Source organism: Uloborus diversus, chromosome 5 (assembly GCF_026930045.1).
Source record: "Uloborus diversus isolate 005 chromosome 5, Udiv.v.3.1, whole genome shotgun sequence".
Classification (NCBI taxonomy): domain Eukaryota; kingdom Metazoa; phylum Arthropoda; class Arachnida; order Araneae; family Uloboridae; genus Uloborus; species Uloborus diversus.
In genome coordinates, this window is record NC_072735.1 from 161,552,088 (window position 1) to 161,576,129 (window position 24,042).

General features: G+C 35.5%; 1 protein-coding gene across 1 annotated transcript in view; it reads left to right on the top strand.

The window, feature by feature from the left end:
- The first annotated feature begins 1,369 nt into the window (after positions 1-1,369).
- LOC129223232 (cuticlin-1-like) overlaps positions 1,370-24,042 on the top strand; it is a 43,046-nt gene continuing 20,373 nt past the window's right edge. Inside the window, exons 1-2 of the mRNA XM_054857797.1 lie at positions 1,370-1,624; positions 4,681-4,817. Coding sequence (XP_054713772.1) covers positions 1,370-1,624; positions 4,681-4,817 — 392 coding nt within the window. The remainder of the gene's footprint in view (positions 1,625-4,680; positions 4,818-24,042) is intronic.

The window sequence follows — 24,042 nt, forward strand, 5'->3', positions numbered from 1 at the left end:
CTTTGGGACCTGTAAGTATGAATATATATTGATTCGTAGACAATTGGTCTACGGATGCGGTTTATGCAAATTAACTAGTCCAGTTAAAGTTCACACAAAATGTATTCTGCATAAATTTTAAGTATTTGTCTTCGCCTGGTTTTTATATTTATATTTTAAATGTAGCTAATTTATTTTAATAAATAAAATATTAAACCTATTGTGGTTTTAAAGAAATTTATCTGCTGCTCGGAAAAGCATGCGTTATTGTAAATATAGGGTAAAGTCTATCAATATCAAGGTACTTCTTAATACGATGTATCTATGCATTTTTAAATACATACATGTGACATCTACGGAAACTGTCTGAACTTGTTGTGCTTGATGCTTTGTATTGTGACCAGGGAAACAGAGGTCTGAGCTGCAATTGTAGGAATTAGGGTGTTTGTTTGTTTTACAGTTCCGAATTATTTTTACAGTGCTGCAAAAATCAGACTGCACCGTTCCTATACATCGACATTATAACGTTATAAGTTGAAATGTATTCTATGTTAGCATTAAGTATGTATATTTCCGTATTTATTCGAAAGAAGTGGAGGTGAAGATGAAAATGATTCTATGCATGTTTGTTGCTCAGGATCATCTTCAAATGATTAGGGGTGAACAGTAGGTTTGATGTCAAAAATGCCTCAAATAGGCTCATATAGACTTGCTTGTAATAAAAAAAAGGAGTATTATTTAATTTAAATGGATGTAGTTGATTTACAAACCGCAAACACTTGTTTTCTAATATTACTTTTGCGGCACCCAATATAAGGAAGCATCTTCACCAAATTTCTTCCTTTTTTTTTTTTTTTGAAAACTAAATTCATAGCTAAAATTTTCGGTTTGAGCTTTTAAACATAGATAATCCCAATCCCAGAATCCTGAATTTTATTTATCATTTAGTTTTTTTTTTCTTTTTCTTAATCATGTCAGTTATGGGCTACAAAAACAAAAGTTAAATCCTGTTCAGGGTTTTTCCCCCTCAAGAAATAAAATTGAAAATCTAAATCGCGATATAAAATGAATCAATTGACAGTGACCGATCACTGGTGCCACAGACTAGAACTATTGGTGGTCCGATTCGGTTTTTATTGGTGTCAGACCGGCAGACCACCAATGAGTTCTGACACTGTGACTGTGTACATATATATCAATTTCTCTGGTAGCTTTTGTGCGGGTTTTTTATTTTTAATTCTTTTCAAAGGCGGTGGCAATTGTCCTTCCTGATCCCTCTGAATGACTGATCTGCTTTTAATATTCGGCACTAGATATTACTTTGCAAATAAAGAACAACATAGTTTAATCACTGAATCATATCAGGGCAGACAGTTCTCAATTTTCATTGATGATTGATCTTGTCGTGTTTGGTAAAACCACTTTTTCTTTCGTTGCAGCTTCAGCTCTGGTGTCAGGTGTCGCCATTGCGTGCCACAGCCACAGCATCATGGTGAACATCTCGACGAACTCTCATTTTAACGGCATGATCTACCCCAAGGGGTTGTCCAAGAACTCCACCTGCATGCAAGAGTACAATGACCAAGGACCCTTCATCACCTACACCTTGCCCCTGAGATCTTGCAACACCATGAGTACCGATTTGGTAAGCAAAGTTTAACTTTATACAAATGCAAATATGACCACCAACAACTGACTCAAGACCCATCTAGGCTGGTTCTAGTCAGTTTATTAGTCCCCAATGAAGATCAATGCTTCTTAAAACTATCTACCCCCTTACCCATTACAGCCCCTTCCGGTAAGCTGTTCCAAGTGCCCACAACCCTACTAAAGTATAGTAATTTTTCCTAATTTCCGGGTTAGCCTAAGGTTTGAATAGCTTAAAACAATGACCCCTCGATCTGCTTACCGTGCAAAAATGCCACCCATTAACATCTTTTATGTTCATAAATTTAAGCAATTGAATCATGCACCTTCTGACTCTGAATCTATTTCAAACTTAGAGTTTTCTAGAACAGACAATTAATTTTTAAGAAAACACTAATGTATCTACTTCTTTCTTATGTGCTTGAAGAAATGCTTTCCTCAGAACAGCGTTTTTAGTCTGTTTGATATGTTGAACCCTTTTGAATGTCGACCTTTTTCGTGGAACCCCTGTTTTTCCCTTCAATAGTACAACTTGCATGTAACATCCAAGAAATGGCTTATACTCAAAATAACCGCTTTATTTTTTTCTTTCAAAAAAGATCGATGCTAAAAAAGTTAAAAATTGACGCAAATTTATCTAAACATCTACAACTTGTTTCAAACAAAACTCCAAGGTAACAGGAAATATCCAACGTTGTTAAGCACAAATAAACAGATTTCAGAATACACGTGTTCCGAGGTTTCAAGGAACCCCTTTTCAATTCAAAGGTGTGAGCTTCTAGATGTAAAGACACTCAGTAAAAGCAATGAAAATGGACAGCAGACAGTTTAAATATCAAAATAAGCAATAACAAAAGCAAAACAAGACAAAACGGAACTCAAAGTCAAGATTTATTGCATGATTCCCTCCCAGAGAAAACCGTTAAGCAATTAATTTCAGTAAAAAGACCCATAAAATACATGTTGCTGTCAAAATGAAACCGCTTATTAATAAATTAGCAATAAATTTATGTCCGAAAAAATTTTACTACGAATCAACTGCCACATTTAGCGAAAGGAAGAATAAACATAATTCAGCGAAAACAGAAAGAGGTTGGGAAACAACAAAAAGTTAAACAAGTACAAAATAAAACATGAAATGGAAACGTAAAGACAGAGAAAAAAAAAGTTCCAAAGAAAGACATTACCATAACCACCTACAACGCAACAAAGAAAAAATATATGAGATCAAAGAAGCGGGGCGAAAAAAGACTACCAATTAATGAATGAATGCCACACTGCAGAAAAATACGGAATGGATTTAAGATCGTTTACTAGATTAGAACGATTCTTCAGAATGTGGAAAGACTTCCAAAAATCAATATCTGATGAATTTGGGCATTTCTGTATAATTTTAAAAGAGTTGAAATCAAAGGAGTGATTTGAGTCCCAGCAGTGTTGAGCAATTCTAGACTTATTGAATTGTTGTTTTCTCACATAATTTTTATGCTCTTTTAAACGAAATTTTAAAGAACGGCGGGTCTGTCCAATATAGGCAAGGCCGCAAATGCAATCAATTTTATAAATTCCACAATGACAAATGCATCCTTAATACCAGGCTTTATGGATGAAAACATTTTCATATCTGGTTCAGCACTAAGTCTGTGGTGATGTTTAGTTTTTGTAGATAGATAAGTTGAGAACATAAGTTTAGTTGCAAATAGTCTGAGTGCCAACGAGGAACTTCGTAACAATTAAGAGCATTCATATTTTAAATTGCACCATAACGTCACTGAATGGGAATTTCTGTTGCAAAGAAGCCATCAAGTGCCATTTCAATAAAACAGTCGTATTCTACAACTAACATAATTGAAGACCATACATTGACCATAAACGGCTTTTGAACCCACTATTGATATTTTCCGAGCCGTATAGAAATCCGTATAGAAATTATTAAAATATTCTATATCTGTATTATATTTTTGATGACAGCACCACCTTATTCATCTTACACCATTTTAACTCTTTGCCTCCTCTGAATTTTTTTAATTACAACAATTTTAATTTTGCTATTCCTTGTTCTTTATAATCAGAAATACGAATAGCCACGAAAAAACTAAACCAAACTCTCGCTTTCTTGCAATACCGCTGAGTACGTAACAAAGATCCGTTTTTACTTACAGTACATGGAAACAGGAGCGCCCCGATGGTAGTCACGGCAAGTCATCGTGACCTTCCAAACATTACCGTATTCAGCACAGTTATCGTCATTTAGCAAAAGTTGTCGATTTGGCAAAATCATTATCATTCGACGAAATTTGGTGTTCCTTTCGACAAAATTTTGAGTTTCATTCGGCATAATCATCATTATTCGGCAAAATTTGGAATTCCATTAGGCAAATTTAGAATTTCTGCACTTCCAAAAGTTTCAGTTCGGGGCGCGTCCAGGGGCGTGCTTAGAAATTTTAGAGCCCGTCACAAATAACTTTTCCAGGCCCTCCCCCTCCACATTGTTTACCTCTATATTTCACCCCTAGTTTTAAAAAATATTGGGCATCGGACTCGGGCACCGGCTAACAAAACAGGTGTCCCTTCTCCCTGGGCGCATCTAGTCTATGCCATTCCGTAAATTAAAAGTCCTAAAAAATTTAATTTTCCTATTCACTGTTTATAATTCATCCGAAATAAGAATAGCCACGAAAAAAATATAACTCAACTCTCGAATTCTTGTTATGCCACTATTCAGAACGTAACAAACATTCGCTTTTCCCACAAGAAACGAAAAACGTTCCATAGAATAACAAATTAGTTCCTCAGTATAGTGACAGACATCCGCACAGAGACGATTTTATTCAAAACCTTAGAAACAGGAGCACCACATCAACAAACAAATCCCCCCACAGCATGAATCAATCCGTGTCTAGCCCTCGGCGTGCAAGAAACCGAAGTTCAAATACTACTTAGGTGATAAGAATCGCCACTGCCTCACGCGCTCATGAATATTCATGCAATCTGCTCAAATATTTCCACACGTGAGGCCAGCTGCTCACCAAAATGTCTTTCTTTCCTTCTCAGGAGGATGGCATCGAGTACTTCAATTCTGTCATCATCCAGCCGCATCGCAAGCTCGTCACCAGCCAAGGACGGGTATACCAAGTCAAGTGCAAGTACGAGACCCGAGAACAGACCCTCTTTTCGAACTTCAATGTGAGGTAAGCAAAGATCATCTTAAATAACACGAGAAATGCACTAGTTTCTTCTTATATTTTTTCCACGAATGTTAACTTTTCCAAGGGCCAGACCATCACTTACAATTTCAATGTCATGTGAGCAAAGATAATCTAAATATATAACACGAGTATAATGTACTAATTTCTTTCACGCGGATGTTAACTTTTAATCACTTTGAACATAGCTATATGAGTATATTTTTACACTTTAAAATCTTACTTATGATCTGAGCAGGGGCGAGCGCAGAAATTTTGAGGCCTATCATAAATAATTTTTCCGGGCCCCCTTCATATTTTTACCCCTATATTTCAACCCTAGTTTTAAAAATATTTGGGCACCCTTCTGGCTCGGGTCAACAGGTGTCCCTTCTACCCCCCCCCCCCCTGTGAAAGCCCCTGAACTACCGTAACAATTAAAGAACCATGTCAGATCCAAGAGTAGATCCAGAAATGACGTCATAGGGTTTTTTTTAATAAACCAATAGTTACCTAAAGCTGCGTTTTAGCAACGAAAATTTCAGAACTTCCCCATTTGGGTCTAAATATTGCACTAAAGATCACCTCCCTCCGATAATGGCACCCTCCTTAGCCAAAAGCTAGATTGCATTTGGTCAGAACTTTTATCTTCATAGACCAAATGAAGTACTTGTCGGTCTTTTTTAGAGCAAATTTGTCCTTTTTGTTATGTTATTCACTCCGAAAATTGAAAGTTTTGACAAACCTTCTCAATTGAATGCTGAAAGCAATAAGACCCCAAGTAAACCTTGATCCCCTCCTCAATAGGTGGAAATATTTTCTCCCTTCGTCTCATGCACATAAAGATCTAATTTTAATATAACTAAGGAGAACCATACAACGCGTGATTTCTTTTTCAGGTTTTGATGGTTACAATGGTCAGGTGTTTGAAGGAAGCCTGATAAAAACAAATATGCTTGTTTCTTTAAACAAAATTTCAAAAACTCCCCAGACAACTCTTTTTAGACTCAGACAAAGATTGTAAACTAGAATTCTCCTTGGAACTATTTTTAGACTTACCCATATATTGAATCTTTAGTCCATTAAACGAAGCAAAGTAGACAAAGAGTTACAATGAAAAAAATTTTGATCACCTCAAACACATTGCACAGATGTCTTTGTGCAATGTCTTGTGCGATGCCAAGGGCAAAGTGAATAAAGACAAAGCACAATACTTTTCCTACGATGTAAAAAAAAAATGTTTAACCTTACTCCATAAAATCGTTAGCAGCTTGGCTGCCTCCACTGCTCTGGAGTAACTTAATTGATATAACTGGAGTAAAGTTACGCTTCGCTTGTGGAAGGTTACACCATGGTGATGTAACTATAGCGTAACGTCTCCCTCACCAGAGTTTTCTGCATGCTTACAGAGAAATTGCTTGAAAGGTTACACATTAGCAAAAATTAAGCTTTCATCTGTCTTTTTTCAAACGAGTACAGTCGACTCCCGCTACAACGCGATCCGACTTACGCGAAATGGCTATAACGCGATTTTTTTCCCAGTAAAGAATTTGAGATATAACACGAATTCCTCGCCCACAACACGAAAATTTTCGAAAGGGAATAGTGGTGTATAAGTATCGGCTTTGTTATTGGCTTCCAAAAAAAAAAATGTTTCGTTGAATGGACCTTCATACCTTTAGCATCACTGAGAGTGGAAGTTCTCACACCGCGTACTGTTCTGATACATCGCTTATACAAATAACTACTCCTCGTTTTCTATTTTTTTTCATTCTAAATATGAAAGTTGTTGAAATATAATGACACCTAAGAATGATGTTTTATCTTGTAAAGATCGAAAGAAAAAGAGAAAGTTTCTGACAGTTAAAGAAAAGCTAAAGATTATGTGATTGAACTATAAAGTGGTTCAAAGGTAGCACGACAATGTTAGGCATGAGTGAATCATCCATTTGTACACAATTAAAAGTCAAGAAAAGAAAATCCGTAAAAGTTCACCAAGTAGTATCTAAGAAAAATGCAAAAAATATGAAAATGGAAGCTGCTCTTGTAATGTGAATTTAAGAAAGCAGGGATAGCGGTGTTGCCATAGATGAAAACGTTATAAAAGAACCAGCGAAGCAATTGCATTTAAAAATATATTATAATTAACAATTTGATCACGCAACTTAAATCATCAACATCTTCATTTTCTAAAGTTACAAATATAAAACTAGTGTGCGTTTGTTTTTCTTACTTCATACTGTACGTACCGTACTGGTTTATTTTATGTCTTTCTTTCCCATTGATTACTGATTTTTTGCGTCGTAGCAGTATTTTATGTTGAATAAAACGGGTTTTTTTATTTAAAATATATATAAAATTCAGTTTTTTATATAAGAAACAGTAATGTATGGTTAAGAAATGGTTTTTAACTGTTTGAAGTGGTGTTTACAAGTGTATAAAGCAATTGGGTATGTTCATAAAAGATTTTACACGTACCCTTTTCCACAACGCGAAATTTCGACTTACGCGAGGGGTCTTGGAACGCATCCCTCGCGTAAGTCGGGACTCGACTGTACTCATTTTTAATTGTAAGTAGACTTATTGGGGTGGAAGGAATCTGTTTCCATAGAACCTATCTATTTGCGTGGAAACGCCGGAAAGAAGAAGAAGAAGAAGAAGTAGACTTTGTACTTCACGTTAACTATTCAATGGTTTGAATTATTCAGATATATTAAATGATCAAGTAATTATTTCTTTCAATACGTTTTAAATTGAAAGTACAAAAATAAATTAATAGGTTACAGTGCTAGAAATTTCGTTATGACTGTATAAAAAATCCCCCTAAAAACCTCGTCTTTACAGTTCTTACTTTTAATTATTCGTTTATTCAATTTTAATCAAGTTAATGTTTTTTCACAACCAATACACACCAATTAATTTTTGTATTAATTATACAAACAAGACTTTTATTGCATGAAGAGAGGAAATAACCTGAATGGGGCCCGAACGCACTGCGCGAGTCTCACAGCCAAGACGCAAGCAAGAGCTTTTATCGCTCGGCCAAAAAGGACGGCTTTTATTTCGCTAATTAGAGTTGACCTGCTCTGTGCCGATTCTGATCTTTGTTCATGCGGTTTGAATTCCACTGAAACCATAGTACACGGTTCCTCCAACAATTTTAGTTTTTAAAACAATGGTACTACTCACTACAGAATTCGTGTAACGTTATATTCGTTTAATACTGGTAACCTTACACACATTTTTTTAGTGTACTGGTATGACAGACTTTCCTCAGAAGAGATAAAACGATATTGTTTGCTTTGCTTCAATGCTAAGTTTTTTGTTGAAGCTGGTGCTAGGACACAGACACGCCAGTAGGCAACATTTTCAAATCGAATCAGAAATGGGTTCAGGAAACCCTGAAAGTTCCGTATGATTCGAAGGACTGCTATGGTCCAAGAATTTGAATCAAATCCAGAGAAAACAAAACTCAATTCTTACGGTGATTAAAATAATCGCTAAAATATTCTAATTTAAGTAAAAAGCCGGCGGAAATAGAATAATTTTTTTGCCTTAATGATTTCTCTGACTCCTCGGTTAAAGCAAGGAAACACCCGAGAGTTAACTCACCCGTCCTTCACTCAACTGAATCAGCCATTTACTCTATTAACGCTTTAGGAAATGCAGAACGAATCCAACCCTCCCGCTATTTTGAGCAAATGATTTTAGATATAATTAAACAGTGCAGCATAAAAGAAAGATTCAAGACTTTATTTCCTGGTTCTACACGATTGAACAAGAGCAAACATAGAGTAGCAAATGGGATTGAACAGAGAAAGATACAAGAGAAGCACGCCAGAGGAGTGCTTGGACCTAAATTATGACAAATTATCTTAATACCTTGACAACGATCCTCATGACCTTTACTTTCATTCTTCTTTTCGGATTCAACTAAAAGAAGATCGAGATAAAACAGCATTCTCTGTCCGCAGGATGGATGGGCTCTTACGCTCTCATGGACTTCTTATGTAAAAAAAATTGAGAAGAGCTCACTCTTTTTTCAGAATATTTTATCGTGATAAAATGCTCTCTAGACATCTTTTCTCTTTTAGTGATAGGGTAATGGCACCAGTAACAGACATCGCTCTCAGGTTAACTAAGTTTTCTAATATATTTAGACTTTTAAAACTATTTTTCCTCTCATGCAACTACATCTCATCCAACGTTTGGCTGCTTCTGGATCCTCGGAATTTGTTAATTTTATTTTTATTTGCTTAATTTCGAAAAAAGGTCCGACCCCCAGTAACAGACACCGACAAATCTGATCATACCCAGTACTAGAAAGGATGATGAAAGGATGAGTAATGGACAAAATTCCTTTTTTTCTCTTCAAAATATGCAAAAATACTTTTTAAGAACTAATCTTATTAAATTCAAATGAACATGAAACACCAGCTAACCTCATGGTGGCTGTTCATAACCTTCCACTACTGCCTTGTAACTACCAACTGGCTCATAAAATTCATTTTGTTAACACTAGATGGTTGCACCGTATTCATAGGTGGCATCAACATCAGTTTTACCCGCGGTAAAATTCTTATTATTTAAATCCAAACTTATGACTGTCTGTTACTGGACCCTTGTCTGTTACTGGTGACGTTTTAACCTACTTGTTGGAAAACAAAGGAGAATTACAAAAACCAAGTATTGTTGTCACCACTACTAGATGCTAATATCATTAGATCTGTTTTGCAAAAATCAATTTCTGAGAATTTGACTCCAAATTTGGGACATTGTGAACAATCGTGGTATTTGATTTTTAGCATTGAGAAATACTACGGGCCCTTTGGCTAGTTTTGTGGGCCGCATGTATCCCCCGACCGTAGGTTGTGCCCCCACTGCCCTAGAAAAACTGGATTTTTGCATTCAACCGTTTCGTAATATTTACTATATTTGCTTTGTATTTATCTCCCCTACGGTACTATTTCAGTGGTGTTTATACGCGTATCACTGAGATTTTTCTTTCCTCATTTTTTTCTAAATTTTGTGGAGTACACAAAAAATATAATGTGGGGGTTACATACACCCCATCTTACACTTACTTTACCAAAAAAGTTCTTCAGCTAAAGGTTAATCTTTACTAATAATCAAGCTGGATGTTCGTGTCTCTGGATGTCTGTCACGCGCATAGCGCCAAGGCCGCTTTGCCGATTTTCATGAAATTTGGCACAGAATAAGTTCGTAGCATTAGGGGGAGCACCTCGAAGCGATTTTTCAAAAATTCGATTTTGTTCTTCTTCTATTCCAATTTTAAGCCACCATTGATAGATTTAATTCCTCTGCAGCAACACCGAGCGAATTACCATAACATGGACGAGTAAATTATCATAACATGGAGGAGCAAATTACCATAACATGGATGAGCAAATGAACAAGCATATTTTCAAGAAATTCATCATCCATTATTTGTAAAAATAAAGACGAACCAAATGACCCTTTAGTTTTCTACTACGGGCAAAAAAGTGCGGGTACCGCTAGCAGTGAATAATTAATTGCTGTCTGGATAGACTGCCCACGAAGCATATCCAACATTATTCCCCAGTTTTTTTCTTTTTTAAATTTTAATTGCAATTTTGATTCAAGCAACGCTGGCAAGTTGCGCTACTACAGTGACAATGTTTACCTCGTTTTCGGGTAATAAAGAATGGTAATTGGTGCTGAATTTTCTTTCATAATAATTTTACAAAATTATTTCAATTTGAAGCCAGTAATAACCCATCCTTTTTCAGTGAACTCTCCAAAAAGTAAACATTGTCAAGGTCATAGATCAACTAACCAGAGCAGCACTATTTTCAGTCCAACTCGTTTAAATGTACGTCTCCTGGTTTGAAGTAGATGCAATTTCATCGCGAAATAAATAATATTCCTCTCTTTAATTCTCTAAGATACTAGAAAAAGTGTATTACATAGCATGTTTATGAACGAAATAATGAATTTTTCATGCAGCATAAATACGAAAACACTTCCGCAGTAATTCGTGACTGACTGGCAAACAGTTTCTTGTCTAGCATCTTTTCTGCATTCATCAAAATGCATTAACCTCCCACAGTGCCGAACTGATCCGCTTGTTTTCCCAAACATAAATTACAAATTAACTGGGATATAACTCATATTTATCCAAATTCACCCATCTTAACAATCATTATTTCCACTTTCTTTGAAAGCAGTCTTTGGCCCAAGTACCTCAACAAGTTTCTATTACTATTATGAAACATTCCCCAAACTCAATTTCCTAACGCATGGGAATGGTTAAATCACCATAACATCCGGTACAATCTCAGCGCGTAAAGATTTAGCTTTATGTTGGCCATCTTGCAAAATAACGACATCGTAAAGAGATCCTTCTATTAAAGTTTGAAATTCCATTCGGAACTGTCTTGCAACATTTATTGTCCGCACGATACCCTTCAGGGGCTGCTTTCCTTTCAACCTGAGGTCACTTTCTTAGGGAGCCCACACATTCGACATTTTGGTTCTTAAAAAGAACGCATAATATCAGGGTTGCGGAGTCGGAGTCGGATTGATTTTGGGGTAAAGGAGTCAAAGTCGGGGTAGGGGAAGTCGAAGACTTTACAGTTCTAAGTTCAGAATCGGTCATTTTCCCACCAAGTCCACATTTCTGCCAGGGTTGTCGAGTCGGAGTCAGACTCATGTTGGGGGTAAAACAGTCTGAGTAGGAGTCAAAGGCTCCAAATTACAGGAGTCGGAATCCGAGCCGAAGTTGATAGCCCTGGTTTTACCACTAGTTCGAGTATCGAAATACTGATGTTTATGGTGGCCAGCCTGGTAAAAATGTTGTTGCATATTCGTTGCTTGATTGAAGTTTGACTATTTGATTCTATAAAAAGGTGAGATTTCCTTCATTCATATTTAAAAGAAGTGAAGTACGAAAACCATAATGTTCTTTCCCGTACACATTTTCTGCTAAGTTATTATTTACTTTCAGAAATCAGTTATCTTCAGGGTTCGCGACAAAGCCAGGTCTTGAGAGCAACTAAAAAATTACCTTGGCAATTAGATTTTTCAAAGCAAAAATCTTTTTAAACTCATGGTACATTGAACTTGCCCATAAACTCTGATAAATAATTTCTCTGACGCCAAAAACTTTTTCCTGGCTCCTAAGAATTTAGTTTTTGTCGGTCTTTTGTTATCTTACCGCTTTTCCATGAAAATAAAACACAGGTTTTATATTGAATTTTGCTGCAAAACACCATGCTGGGACTTAGAGGATGTCTTATTTATTTCTTGCGCAACAATTAACATTTGTTCATTGTCAAGAATCTGTGGATATCAGCTTTGCGCACAACCAACCCCTTTGCTCTAAGTGCACAATCGATTCACTATGGGAATATAGGAAATAGTAACACCTTCGTTTTGCACTCATTTTACCTGAGCCTCAAAATTTATTATTTTTAAAAATTATTGCATGAAATAAAATGTTAGACGTCTGTTTCTAAATTAAAGTTTTGAAAAATAATGAAAATTGCAAACTGTAGCCAGTTTGTTTCGTTTCAAATGCGCATATTTGTTACATTTGCTCTTGGTTGTCTAGAGATTTAGAAATGTTATTGAAAGTTAGAATTGTTGTTGTCGGTAAATTGACGCTTTTCTGGCTGTTGCATTATAAGGCGTTCTTTTGGATAACGATCTAAACTAGGGCGAATTTTAAGGGTAGGGCTGATATAAAAGTAACCATAAAAATTATGCTAGGGCTAATTTTTTTTGTTTGGTCCTATTTTCTGGAAAACATGGTACTGGATTTCAGTGGCTCCCCGAAATTAAACTTTTGAGAGGGTGGAAATTCTGAATTTTCCAAATGGAACTGCAAGTTTCGCAAAACGAATGATGATAATTTTTCCGATAGAAACTGCAAATTTTTCCGAAAAATAATAAATTTTCTGAACAGAACTCGAAATTTTGCTGGATGATGATGATTTTGCCGAATCTTCAGACAAAATTTGCCGACTGAGAAAATTTTTGGAAAGTCACAGTGACCTCCCGTAACCTCCCATCAGGGTGCTCGCACTAGATTTGCTCAAAGTGGCGTTTGGCTCAATTTCCAATCAGTTAACTTGGCGACTTAGCAACCAGTGACAAAAACAACGTGATTTCAAATATATTTGAAAGCTGGATCTAAACCAACAGCTCTGAACCAATAGCTTACACCAATAGAAAAATATCATAGCTGGATCTAAACCACTCTGGGAACCAAAATGTCGGACAGGTCGGCCTGTCCTCTTCAGCCAGAACATGTTGTTCGACGTGTCTGGAAAGGTCAAGACAGTCCGATGTCGTTGAGAACGGCTGAGAATAACGGTTTAAGATAGGGTAGGGTAAGCGAAAAGAATCTCAGGTCTGTTCTAATTACTTGATCACCTTGAGCGGTTTCTTTCACTCTTGCGAAAGTGAATCTCTTTGCTGGAAGAGTGAAGGCGTGTGATCATTATCGCCTTTATTTATTACTTCTGATAACATTTGCCCGCTCAGGAGCACATCCAGGGGCCCCCGGATCATTGATGTTCAAGTGGCCAATCCTAGTATTAATACACAAAGTAATATCTCCCTTCCCCACACAAAAACATTCAGGTTGCACCACTGCCGATCCTTGTTGGTTCTAGAACTACATCTGAAAAGAGGCGTACGTTATAAACACTCAGCTCAGCTTTCAGGTGAGGAATTATTAATCTTATCGTAATGTGATCTCTTAACTTATAAAGAATTTTCTAATTAATGTTTCTTAAAGTCTTAAGGCTGCCATCAGTTATGATATTTTTTTTTTTCTTTTTCTACTTTGGCTCCCATTAGCACATTTTGTGCGTGTTGAACTCACACTAACTCTCTCTAATTACTCGTATTTCTAAATTTATTGTAAAACTTCTTGGCGCCTCGTTGAAGACCTCACAGTTCGGCTCAGTTCTTCAGTTCGGGAATTACTGATATAGGGACAACTATAGCAATATTTTCTCCCAAAATTCGCTGTTGCGCAGTTCTTGCGAATCTTCAGATCGCTCGTTTGGAAGAAGAGTGTCACAATACGAAATTTTTCATTTTCTTTTTTTTCGATCAAAGGCCTTCAAAGGACGTTATCTTCTTTGGAAAACAATGAGATTTTTTGTTCGGATATCAACCACTGGAGAGCACAGCAAACTTTTCTTAATGCAAATTGCATGAAGAGTTCAATTTCAAACGCTTCTCCTGTAAAATTTCATTTCTTCATATTGTGGCACTCTTCTTCCAAATCAGCGATAAGTACAAAATTGGCTGCATGTGTGTGTATGTGTACAAATCCACAGTTGACGTCGGATCTTAATAAAATTTCTCACAGAGATCCGTTGATGCTCAAGAATTCATGTAGGTGGTTTTCGCGAGAAAATCTGTAAAACGGAATGTTTACGACTATTAATAATAACGACTAAATGTTTGATATAAAAAATTAAAAAAAATCGTAAGAGGTCTAAATTTGAATTTTGAGTCATAAAGTATCTCTTTTCGACCCGTTGACGGGAAATTTTACACATTTTTTTTCTTTTCTTTAAGCATGATTCTTGAACATGCGTCACTTGACACAACTTTTATTTTCGAGGCAGATCGTGCAAACACGGGCAGCGCAACTAGTCTTCCACAAAAATAAGAATGCACAATCAATGTTCCTTTTCACACAAAAAGCAGGAAAAAAAACTTTGATACTGAAAGATTCCGCTTTCTCTTAAATCCTTCATAGCTAATGCTTCATCAGCTGTAAAATGAAAAATTATTTTATTATTTTTTTCCCAATAAATTAATTTTCTGTTGGGATTTTTATGTATTAGAGTCACAATTTTACCTGCACTCTCAAGCTGAAATTATAAAATGTTGGCGAAACATGTGTATAACATTTGAAGAACGTTTGTACAGTCGACTCCCGCTACAACGTGATCCGACTTACGCGAAATGGCTATAACGAATTATAAATAAAGAATTCCAATAAAGAATTTTACGCCTAACGCGAATTCCTCACCCGCAACGCGAATTTTCGTTGGAGAATCGTGGTGTGTAAGTATTGGCTTTGCAATTGGCTACTATAGATTTCTTTTTTTTTTTTTCGGAATAGATCTTCATCCTTTTCGCATCACTGAGTCTGAACATTGCTTGTACAAATAGCTCTACTCCGTATTATCCATTTAGTTTTTTCATTCCAAATGAGAAAATTGATGAAATATAATGACACCTAAGAGTGCTGTTTCATCTAAAGTTTGTGAAGATAGAAAGAAAAAGAGAAAGTTTAACAGTTAAAGGAAAGCCAAAGCTTCTTGAAAAGCTGTATCTCAACTAAAAAATGCGTCGTAGGTAGCACGACAATTAGGTATGAGTGAATCTTCCATATTCCATATATACAATTAAAAGTTAAGAAAAGGAAACCCTTAAAAGTTTACCGAGTAATATCTTAGTAAAATGCAAAAAATTATAAAAATGGAAGCTGCTCTTGTATTGTGTATTAAAGAAACCAGGAAGAGGGTGTTGCCACAGATGAAAACGTTATAAAAGAATTAGTGAAGAACTGTTTAAAAATTTATTAGACTAACGGTTTGATCACGCAGCATAAATCATTATCATCTTCACTTTTTTAAGTTACAAATATCATGACTGGATCTACTGTAGAGTACAAGTATAGTGCATTTGCTTTTCTTACTGTATATTGATTTATTTTATGTCTTTCTTTCCCATTGATCATTGATTTTTTGCATCGTAGCAGTATTTAATGTTGAATAAAACGGTTTTTTTTAAATATAGGTAAACATTCAGTTCTTTATTTAAGAAACAATAATTTATAGTTAAGAAATGCTTTTTAACAGTTGAGGGGTGTTTACAAGTGTCTAAAATAATTAAGTACCTTTATAAAAGTTTTTACACATACCCTTTTCCACAACGCGAAATTTCGACTTACGCGAGAGGTCTTGGAATGTATCCCTCGCGTAAGTCGCGACTCGACTGTATTTTAAACATAAAATTTTCGATCACCCTTTGAACGATTACATTTTTGGGAATGGAATAGAATACAATTATGGAGAGCATGAAGAGTCAGATGTAACAGCAATTATATAAATAAGGATCTAAACTGGTCGTGCACAAAGGAACTTCTTGTTCAAAACCACACTTGACGGATTTGCATACAAATTGGCGCAAAATCCAATCTCTCTCTAATAGAAAAAAACGCAAGAGGGCCTACCAGGAAAACTCGAATTGATTTTTAATTCTTTCCAGTGTTAAGATTTTTCTCTAATAAATAGAAGTTTTTGAAATTAAAGTACACACATACTCAGAACTTAATTTCTGAAGTGAGGGAGCCCTATACTCTTCACAGAACTACTGAGAAATTTCCAAGAAATTGAAAAGCAGTGCAAGAGCTGTTGTGTACAACGGGATACGTATTTATTTTTTTAAAAAGTGCAAGAGCTGAGCTCCCTTGAGCTCCCATGCAAATTAAGTCATTCACATTTTCAAAGATAACACCATTTTTGAAGCTGATAACAAACTGCAAAAGAAGTTTCTTTTCAAAAACTCTAGAACTGACGGAACAGGAACAGCATTTATAGCTGTTATTTCTTAATTATTTTTATTTTTGTTTATTATTTATTTATTTTGTTTTTATAAATTATTCATTTACTTTTATTTCATTATTATTTATTTTTATTCTTATAAATTATTCATTTATTTTTATTTCAGTATTATTTATTTTTATTCTTATAAATTATTTTTATTATTATTTATTTATTTTTATAAATTATTTTTTTTATTATTTATTTATTTATTTATTTTTTTATTATTTATTAATTTATTTATTCGTCTATTCATTTATTTGTGAATGTGAATAAAATAAACTTTAAATTCAAAGAAGAAAGAATGTTTTTTGTTTTTCCTTGAAAAAAGGACTAAAACTTCTTCGCAGTTCATTGCTTGATAAAGCTATGTTATTTGATTGTGTTCCGAGCACAAATAAAGCGTCCATAAAAAAACTAATTCTACGAAAGTGAGAGTAAGTAAATTCGTGGAATTAAATCCGGAAATTACGAAACTAGCAGTACTTAGATTCACAAGATTGAATATTGTGATTCGTTTATTGTTCTTCCGGAAGTTGCGGTAGTAAAACACTAAAAACATATTATTTTTGAAACATAAAACAAGTAACTAAAAAAGAAGAAACATTCTTTTACTTGAAAGTCCAGCTACCGTTTTATGTCCCGCACATTGTGAATAATCTAACGCACAATACAAGACATAAAACTCCATACTTGCAAAGGGAACATCCTAATTATCTTCATTGCAATAATAAAAATATTTGAGATCAACAACCTGTAGCAACTTATTTGCAAGGATTCCCAGACAAGTTGATCAGAATGCATACGTAATAAAATCTTGTGGAACAAAAGAAGACCGTAGAGGTGTCTCTACCTTGAAAAAAAAAACCTCTTGCAGGAAAAAAATATACATAATTCCAAGCGAGAAAGGGAAAAAGATAAACGCAACATAAAATTTATTTGGTAATAAAACTTTCGCGTCAGAAGTTAATTAATTGATAAATATGCGCAAGGCATTTGAGATATTTATAAAAGAAAAGCCCATCTAAGAGAAGAATGCAAAACATTACATGGGGAGATTTTTCTAAATAAATGACTCATAATTAATTAAGAAAAGTTTCCTAGCATTAAGACTCGCTTTTGTTTACGACATTTTTATACTTCCGCAGCTAAAAAATGGACGACTTTTCTCGGCCCTCAACGGATATTATTTTTTGTTTTATGATTTAGTTATTTATTTATTTATTATTATTGTTATTATTATTTGTAACGTAAATAGTGAGATGAGGTAGTTTAAATACAGTGAAACTTTTCGAAAGCTCCAAGTAGGAGGAATAACAAAAAAAAAATCGAGTTATCTAAAATTCTCCTTATCGAAGACGAAAACAAAACTACAGTCGAGCCCCGACTTACGCGAGGGATGCGTTCCAAGACCCCTCGAGTAAGTCGAAATTTCGCGTTGTGAAAAAGGGTATGTATACGACTCTTTGATGAAAATAAACAAATACTTTAGACACTTGCAAACACCCTTCAGACTGCTTTAAGCCATTCCTTAAGTATATGACAACGTTTTCCACTTGATGGAATGACTTTTTACTGAAAAAAAAAACTATACATAAAACTTTAATATAAAATACTTATACTGTTTTGATGCACAAAATCAATGAGCAATGTGAGAGGGAGACAAAGATGCATCACTATTACACTACTCTACATTACATAAAGTAATAATTTTTGTAACTAAAAAACTGAAGATGATGACCATTAGTGCTGTGAAGCACCTCCTTTTTACTTCCTTTTACAAAAAAGGAAGTATTATATTCGCGAAAAAAATTTTCACTCAAAAATCGGCCTTCATTTCAATTTTTCTCACCCCCGAATGAATGTTAAGTTTTTTTTTTTTTTTTCGACCCTACCACATGTGGATATATGCCTAGAAACGTACAGACACCCGAAATATCCATTTTGACGATCCCCGAGTTAATTACAAAGAATTTTCTCATGACGTCCGTATGTATGTATGTATATGCGTATGCGTGTATGTGCGTATGTATCTCGCGTAACTCAAAAACGGTATGTCCTAGAAAGTTGAAATTTGATACGTAGACTTCAAGTGGGGTTTAGTTGTGCACCTCCCCTTTTGGTTGCATTCGGATGTTCCTAAGGGGGTCTTTTGCCCCTTTTTGAGGGGAAATCATTGTTAATTTCGATGTAAACTCAAGTGGTGTTATAATTTGTCGGACACTTGGCGATATATCGCCAGTCTTTTTGTCGCCAAGTTTTGTCGCCACCTTGGTGACAAATTTGACATTTTTTTTAAATTTGGTTTCAATTTGGCCACTGTTGATAATATTTAGAGAGTAAACTATTGAATCACATTAAAATTGCCAATAATGAGGAAATGACATTTAACTGGAGTAAAAGGAAGTCATGTGATGCACACGTCAGCTCGTTTATTCATGATCTCCTGCAACTCGAGGATCTTAATTTTTTGTTAAAATTTAACAAACTTTCTCTTAACTAGCTTAAGCTAAAACAGCACGCTTAGATACTATTATGCTAAATCAACTCACACATTTAGAGTGAAAAATACCAAGTGGTTATTTGTTTCCACTAACAAAGCGGTGAATCGACTAACGGTGTTTGAACTTCCACACTGCAGTGATGCCAAAGGAATCAAGTTCATTCACGACACCAATATTTAGTAGCAAGAACTGAAGATGATATTTAAGCCCAGGCGACAAAACTTGGCGACCAAAAGACTGGCGATATATCGCCAAGTGTCCGACAAATTATAACGAAAACTTATATATTACTTAACGGAAATTTTCCTGTTGCGAGCGAGGATTTCGCGTTAGCTCTAAAATTCGTTACTCGTGAAAAACTCGCGTTGTAGCGCGAGTCGACTGTATAGTCTTTATCTTTACTAATAATAAAGCTGAAAGTCTCTCTGTCTGGAGGATGTCTGGATCTCTGTGACGCGCATAGCGCCTAGACCGTTCGGCGCTATGAAATTTGGCACAAAGTTAGTCTTTAGTATGGGGTGTGCACCTCGGAGCGATTTTTCGAAAATTCGACTCTGTTCTTTTTCTATTCCAATTTTAAGAGCATTTTCCCGAGCAAAATTATCATAAGATGGACGAGTCAATTACAAGTTATCATAACGTGGAACCGTAACATGGGCAAGTCAATTGGCTAAAAATTCACCATACATCTTTTGTAAATATACAGGCGAACCAAAAGACCTTTTAATTTTCCACTACGGGCAAAGCCGTGCGGGTACCACTAGTTTAAAATGAAGTAGTACCACTGAAACTCATTAAGCTTAAAATGTGAGCAAAACTGGTATAAAATTGTATCAAAGAAAAAAAAACACTTGACTAATGTATAATATAATAATATGAATTCTTGAAGAGAGGAGTAAGAAAAAAAAGGTATGTATTTACACAGATTACAACAATTTGTGCCCCCCCCCCCCCCCACTCATAGAAAAATCTAATCAAACATTTGCTTTTGAGTATAAATTTGTTCCTTCATTAAAAATAGTTTTCGGATACTTTTAATCCGTCTAAGGCGGAGTGAGGAACTTTCGGCCAGAATTCTATAAAAACGTGCAGTGCATCCTGTTGCTCCTTTTAGCACTGTCGTTTTTCTTGCACTCTCAGTCGAAACGTTTCGGTTTTTTAAAATTGTTACAGTTTGACTACCGATACTATGGACCGCCAAGCATCCGGTTTATAGGCGGAAACGCATCTATTAGTTTACAGGATGGTAGTTTGTTCGTTTCCGATGTGCGCTTTTTCCTTTTAATTATTTAGACGTAGTTTTGTGCAAATGACAGTTTGTTGACGGCGATAATTTTTCAAATCTAAACCATATTCAATCTATATCCTCACTACAAAAATTAATTGATGTATTGTTTGCAACATAATTTTGGGCTTACCATTTTTCTTTTACATTTCCGGACGGAATGGATTCTTTTTGTTGTTTCCATTGAAACTTGTTTGTTTCTCATCCTTTTTAACTTAGAGACTGCAATAAATTAATAAGACACTAGCGACATTATGAAACGCGTCCGTCAATATCTCATCGCAGTTTTCTCTTCACCCTAGCAAGATTCATTCAGACGAATCGTCTTAACTTGGCTGATTGCCCATTTCATACACTTCGTGGTCAGACCGTACTCGGAGGCACACCAAACTTCAAGGGATTGTCCTTCTTTGCTACGCTTGAAACGAATAGAACTTTTTCTTGCAATCTTAAAAATGTTCTGTTTTATCTTCGCCATGCTTAAAGTTCTATCCCAAAAGTTCAAAAACAAAGAAGCGGTATCACAAACACTCGCTTTCTATAACAGTGAAAAAAAAAGGGCAGTTTTAGAATCACAGGCATCTTTGTAGAATATTGTAAAATCGCGGAAAGAAACTCACCCATCCCTCCCCCTCCACTAATCCATCTCATTTACGGTAAGCACTCGCAGCTTTTAATTTCCCCCATGAGCAGGTTTTCTTTTCTACCAAAAGAAATAAAAAAAAAACAATAATTCAATACAAAAAGAAGAAAAAGAAATTGCTGAAATGTAAGCAAGTTATCAGTTTCAGAGACATTAGATCTTAGACGCATTACCCTGAAAAAAAACTTATCCTTTCGAGCTCCTTTCGCATTTTGAAACAATAAAATGGCGATATTTTCTTACTTTTTCTGCTCATATCATTTCAGGGCTTAAAAAATAAAAACTTCTTTTTTTTTTATTTTCTTACATTTAAAACTGCTGCTTTTAAGATAAAATGCTATGATCTAAATAAGCCTTTTGCCGAAAACAGCGAAAAAGAATCATCGGATACCACGTGACGAAAGCGGAGTCAAGTGCATTCTTTGGAAAACGGCCAATAGTCACAAGTCAAAGTTGGACCAGATATTTAGAAATTGGTTTCTAAAAAATCAGTGCATCACGTAATTAAAACCACAATTATTGGTTTGCAATTTTCTTTCGTTTTCCACATTTTCTTGTGTTATTCAGAAAATGTTTTTAAATTTTGAAAGTTTACGTGTGTTCTGACGCGAGAATCATTCCAGCATGAGGAGCGGCCCCCGGGTTGGGTACCTCTGGCTCCATTGGTAACCGTACGGTAGAGTCATATCGACGTTAAAAAGACAAATGGGCGGGTCTCAAAATAATTGAAAAATGAATTATGACCACCACAGAAATGTCCAAAGTCGATTTCATAATATGACCAATAGGGGTATCTCTACAATAAATAGTAAAAATTACAGTCCCTCACACTAGTGGCGGTTCTCAAGCGATACAGTAAACTGGAAAATACAGTAAATCGGTTTTCTGCAAAATGCTTAAAAGTGAGATACTCCCATTCGTCTTTTTAGCGACGATTTGTTGCATCCACAAAGAGACAAAAGCTCTTCGGTACGTGCTTGTGCATCAGATCTTAAATGAAACAATGCAAAGCATTGTGGGGAAGATGACATTAAAGACTCCTGGCTACAATTTCTCTCTGCCATAGCAGCATAAGAAAAATTTTATGGCATCCAATTCCAGGATTTGGGCTTCATTTTTGGGCAAGAAAAAAACTTACTTGATGATCAGATGCTGCTAGAACAGCACATGGCCATTTTACTTTTTGCATACCTTTCCACCAGAACAACTCGATGGAAGAGCAGAGGGCTTAAAATTTGGTAGTTCATGCAGTATGAGCCTAAAACACAGTAATCATAGGAACGAGGAGGTGGGGTAAATGCTTCGGTTTTTGTTTTTTCCTTCTTTTTTTTTTCCTCTACGCTTGGCAAGATTTCGCGACACTGGGTCATTTCAAAGCATTTTCTAATGGCTGTCCTGACCTTTTGGTACCAGACACCGTTTAAGTGCAATTCTTTTCTTTCTTTTTTTTTTCTGTTTTCTTTACCAGACACTATTTTCTACGGTTTCTCAACAGTTCTATTGTCTTGGGCCCCCCTTGCATTTCTAGATGAGTGTGTGTGAGCGTTCGATGTAATTTAGAAGAATTTTTCTTTAGGTTAATGGAGCAAATTCCCAGGAAAATTCGAAAACCACGAAAATTATCTCGGTTTTATTTTTTTGCGTACAGTCGGTATTAATCCTACTTAAAGTTAAATCGTGTTATTCGATTTAATTCGTACCCAAAACGAATTCGCTCAAGTTTCATGAACACCATTATTATGAATTAGAATTTTTGAAAAGAATTCAAATCTAAAGTGCAAGTAATTCATGAAAAAATACTTCCACTCCTTCAGGTTTTCTATTTACTGTATATTTTTCTAAATTTTCCACAAGATGCTTCATTTCCCCCCCCCCCCCAAGATCAGTTTGTCTTTGATTTAACAGTTGCGGCATATAACGACTACTCTTCTAAGGTTACTTTGAAACCCTTCATATTTTCTTAGTCTACTACAACCTCGTTTATCCCATTGAGAAAAGATAAAATGGAGGGGGTGAAGACTCATTCATGAAACCAAGACCATAAGTCACGTGAATTTTAAAGCAGAGCATTGGAAGAAATCAGGTTTCTTTCACTTGTTTCACGCAAAACGTGTCAACCACTCGTAGTTGTTGACTCACGTGACTTGGGGTCTTTGTGTCAGCTTTTGCTAAGCCAATGATTAGACTTGCTCCCCCCCCCCCCCATTTTAATTCCTGCTCTAAGGTTCACCGGACTTACTGGGATCAAAGGCAGTCTGGACGATCGAAATTCCGGATGATCCGGGAGGTATGGGTAATAAGCAAAGCAAATCCTTAAATAAGCAGACTTACTGTTCATTGCAACAAAAAAAGAAAAAAGAACATATTTTGCTGCAAAATTACATAGCATAGTTTAAAAAATATCAAAACAGTTCTTCACATAGTTTCTCAACTGAGAATTCAGCCACTGTCTTCTGGTTCAAAAGTGTTGTTTGAATGAAGCACGGTGAATCTAACGCGGTTAATCTAGCACGGTTAACCTAACATGGTTCATCTTCAGCTGCATTGGTGTTTGTTAGATTACCCTAATGTGTTGTGCAATCTTTGCAGGAGCTACACATTTAGTCAAAATAAAAAGTGAATGTCGGCGTAATTCTTGATATCATAATTTTAAATTATCTAAGTAAACATACTTTTTTAAGAGCAACTCATTTGATCCGGATAATTTGAAGATCCGGAAAAAGAGAACGGTATAAACGAGGTTCGACTATACTTAACTCAAAAAAAAAAAAATAAATAAATAAATAAAAAACAGTAGATGGCCAAAAAAGAGGTATTTCACTCTTCTGGAAAGGTTTTAATATAGATTTTCTGCTTTTCATTCTGAAAAAAAGTTGTCATCATTGAGCTCTTATAACCAACGCCTTAATACTATAATGTCTCGCTTTCTCCCTTTTAACATAGAGCAAAAGTGATCTCAATAAGTTAGTAAGTTTCGGTACACCTGCTACTGCCATCTATCGAAGGTCGAAGGTATTAGAAATTAATAGTGGAGAACACAATTGGTTAACTTCTAGATTTAAATTTTGAAATCAACCAATCAACATTTTGATTTGAATTGTTTGGATCCATCGCCATAGAAACGCTATCCTTGTATCGCCGCCAAGTATCGTTGAAAGCTGTACCGGCGGAGGACCACTTT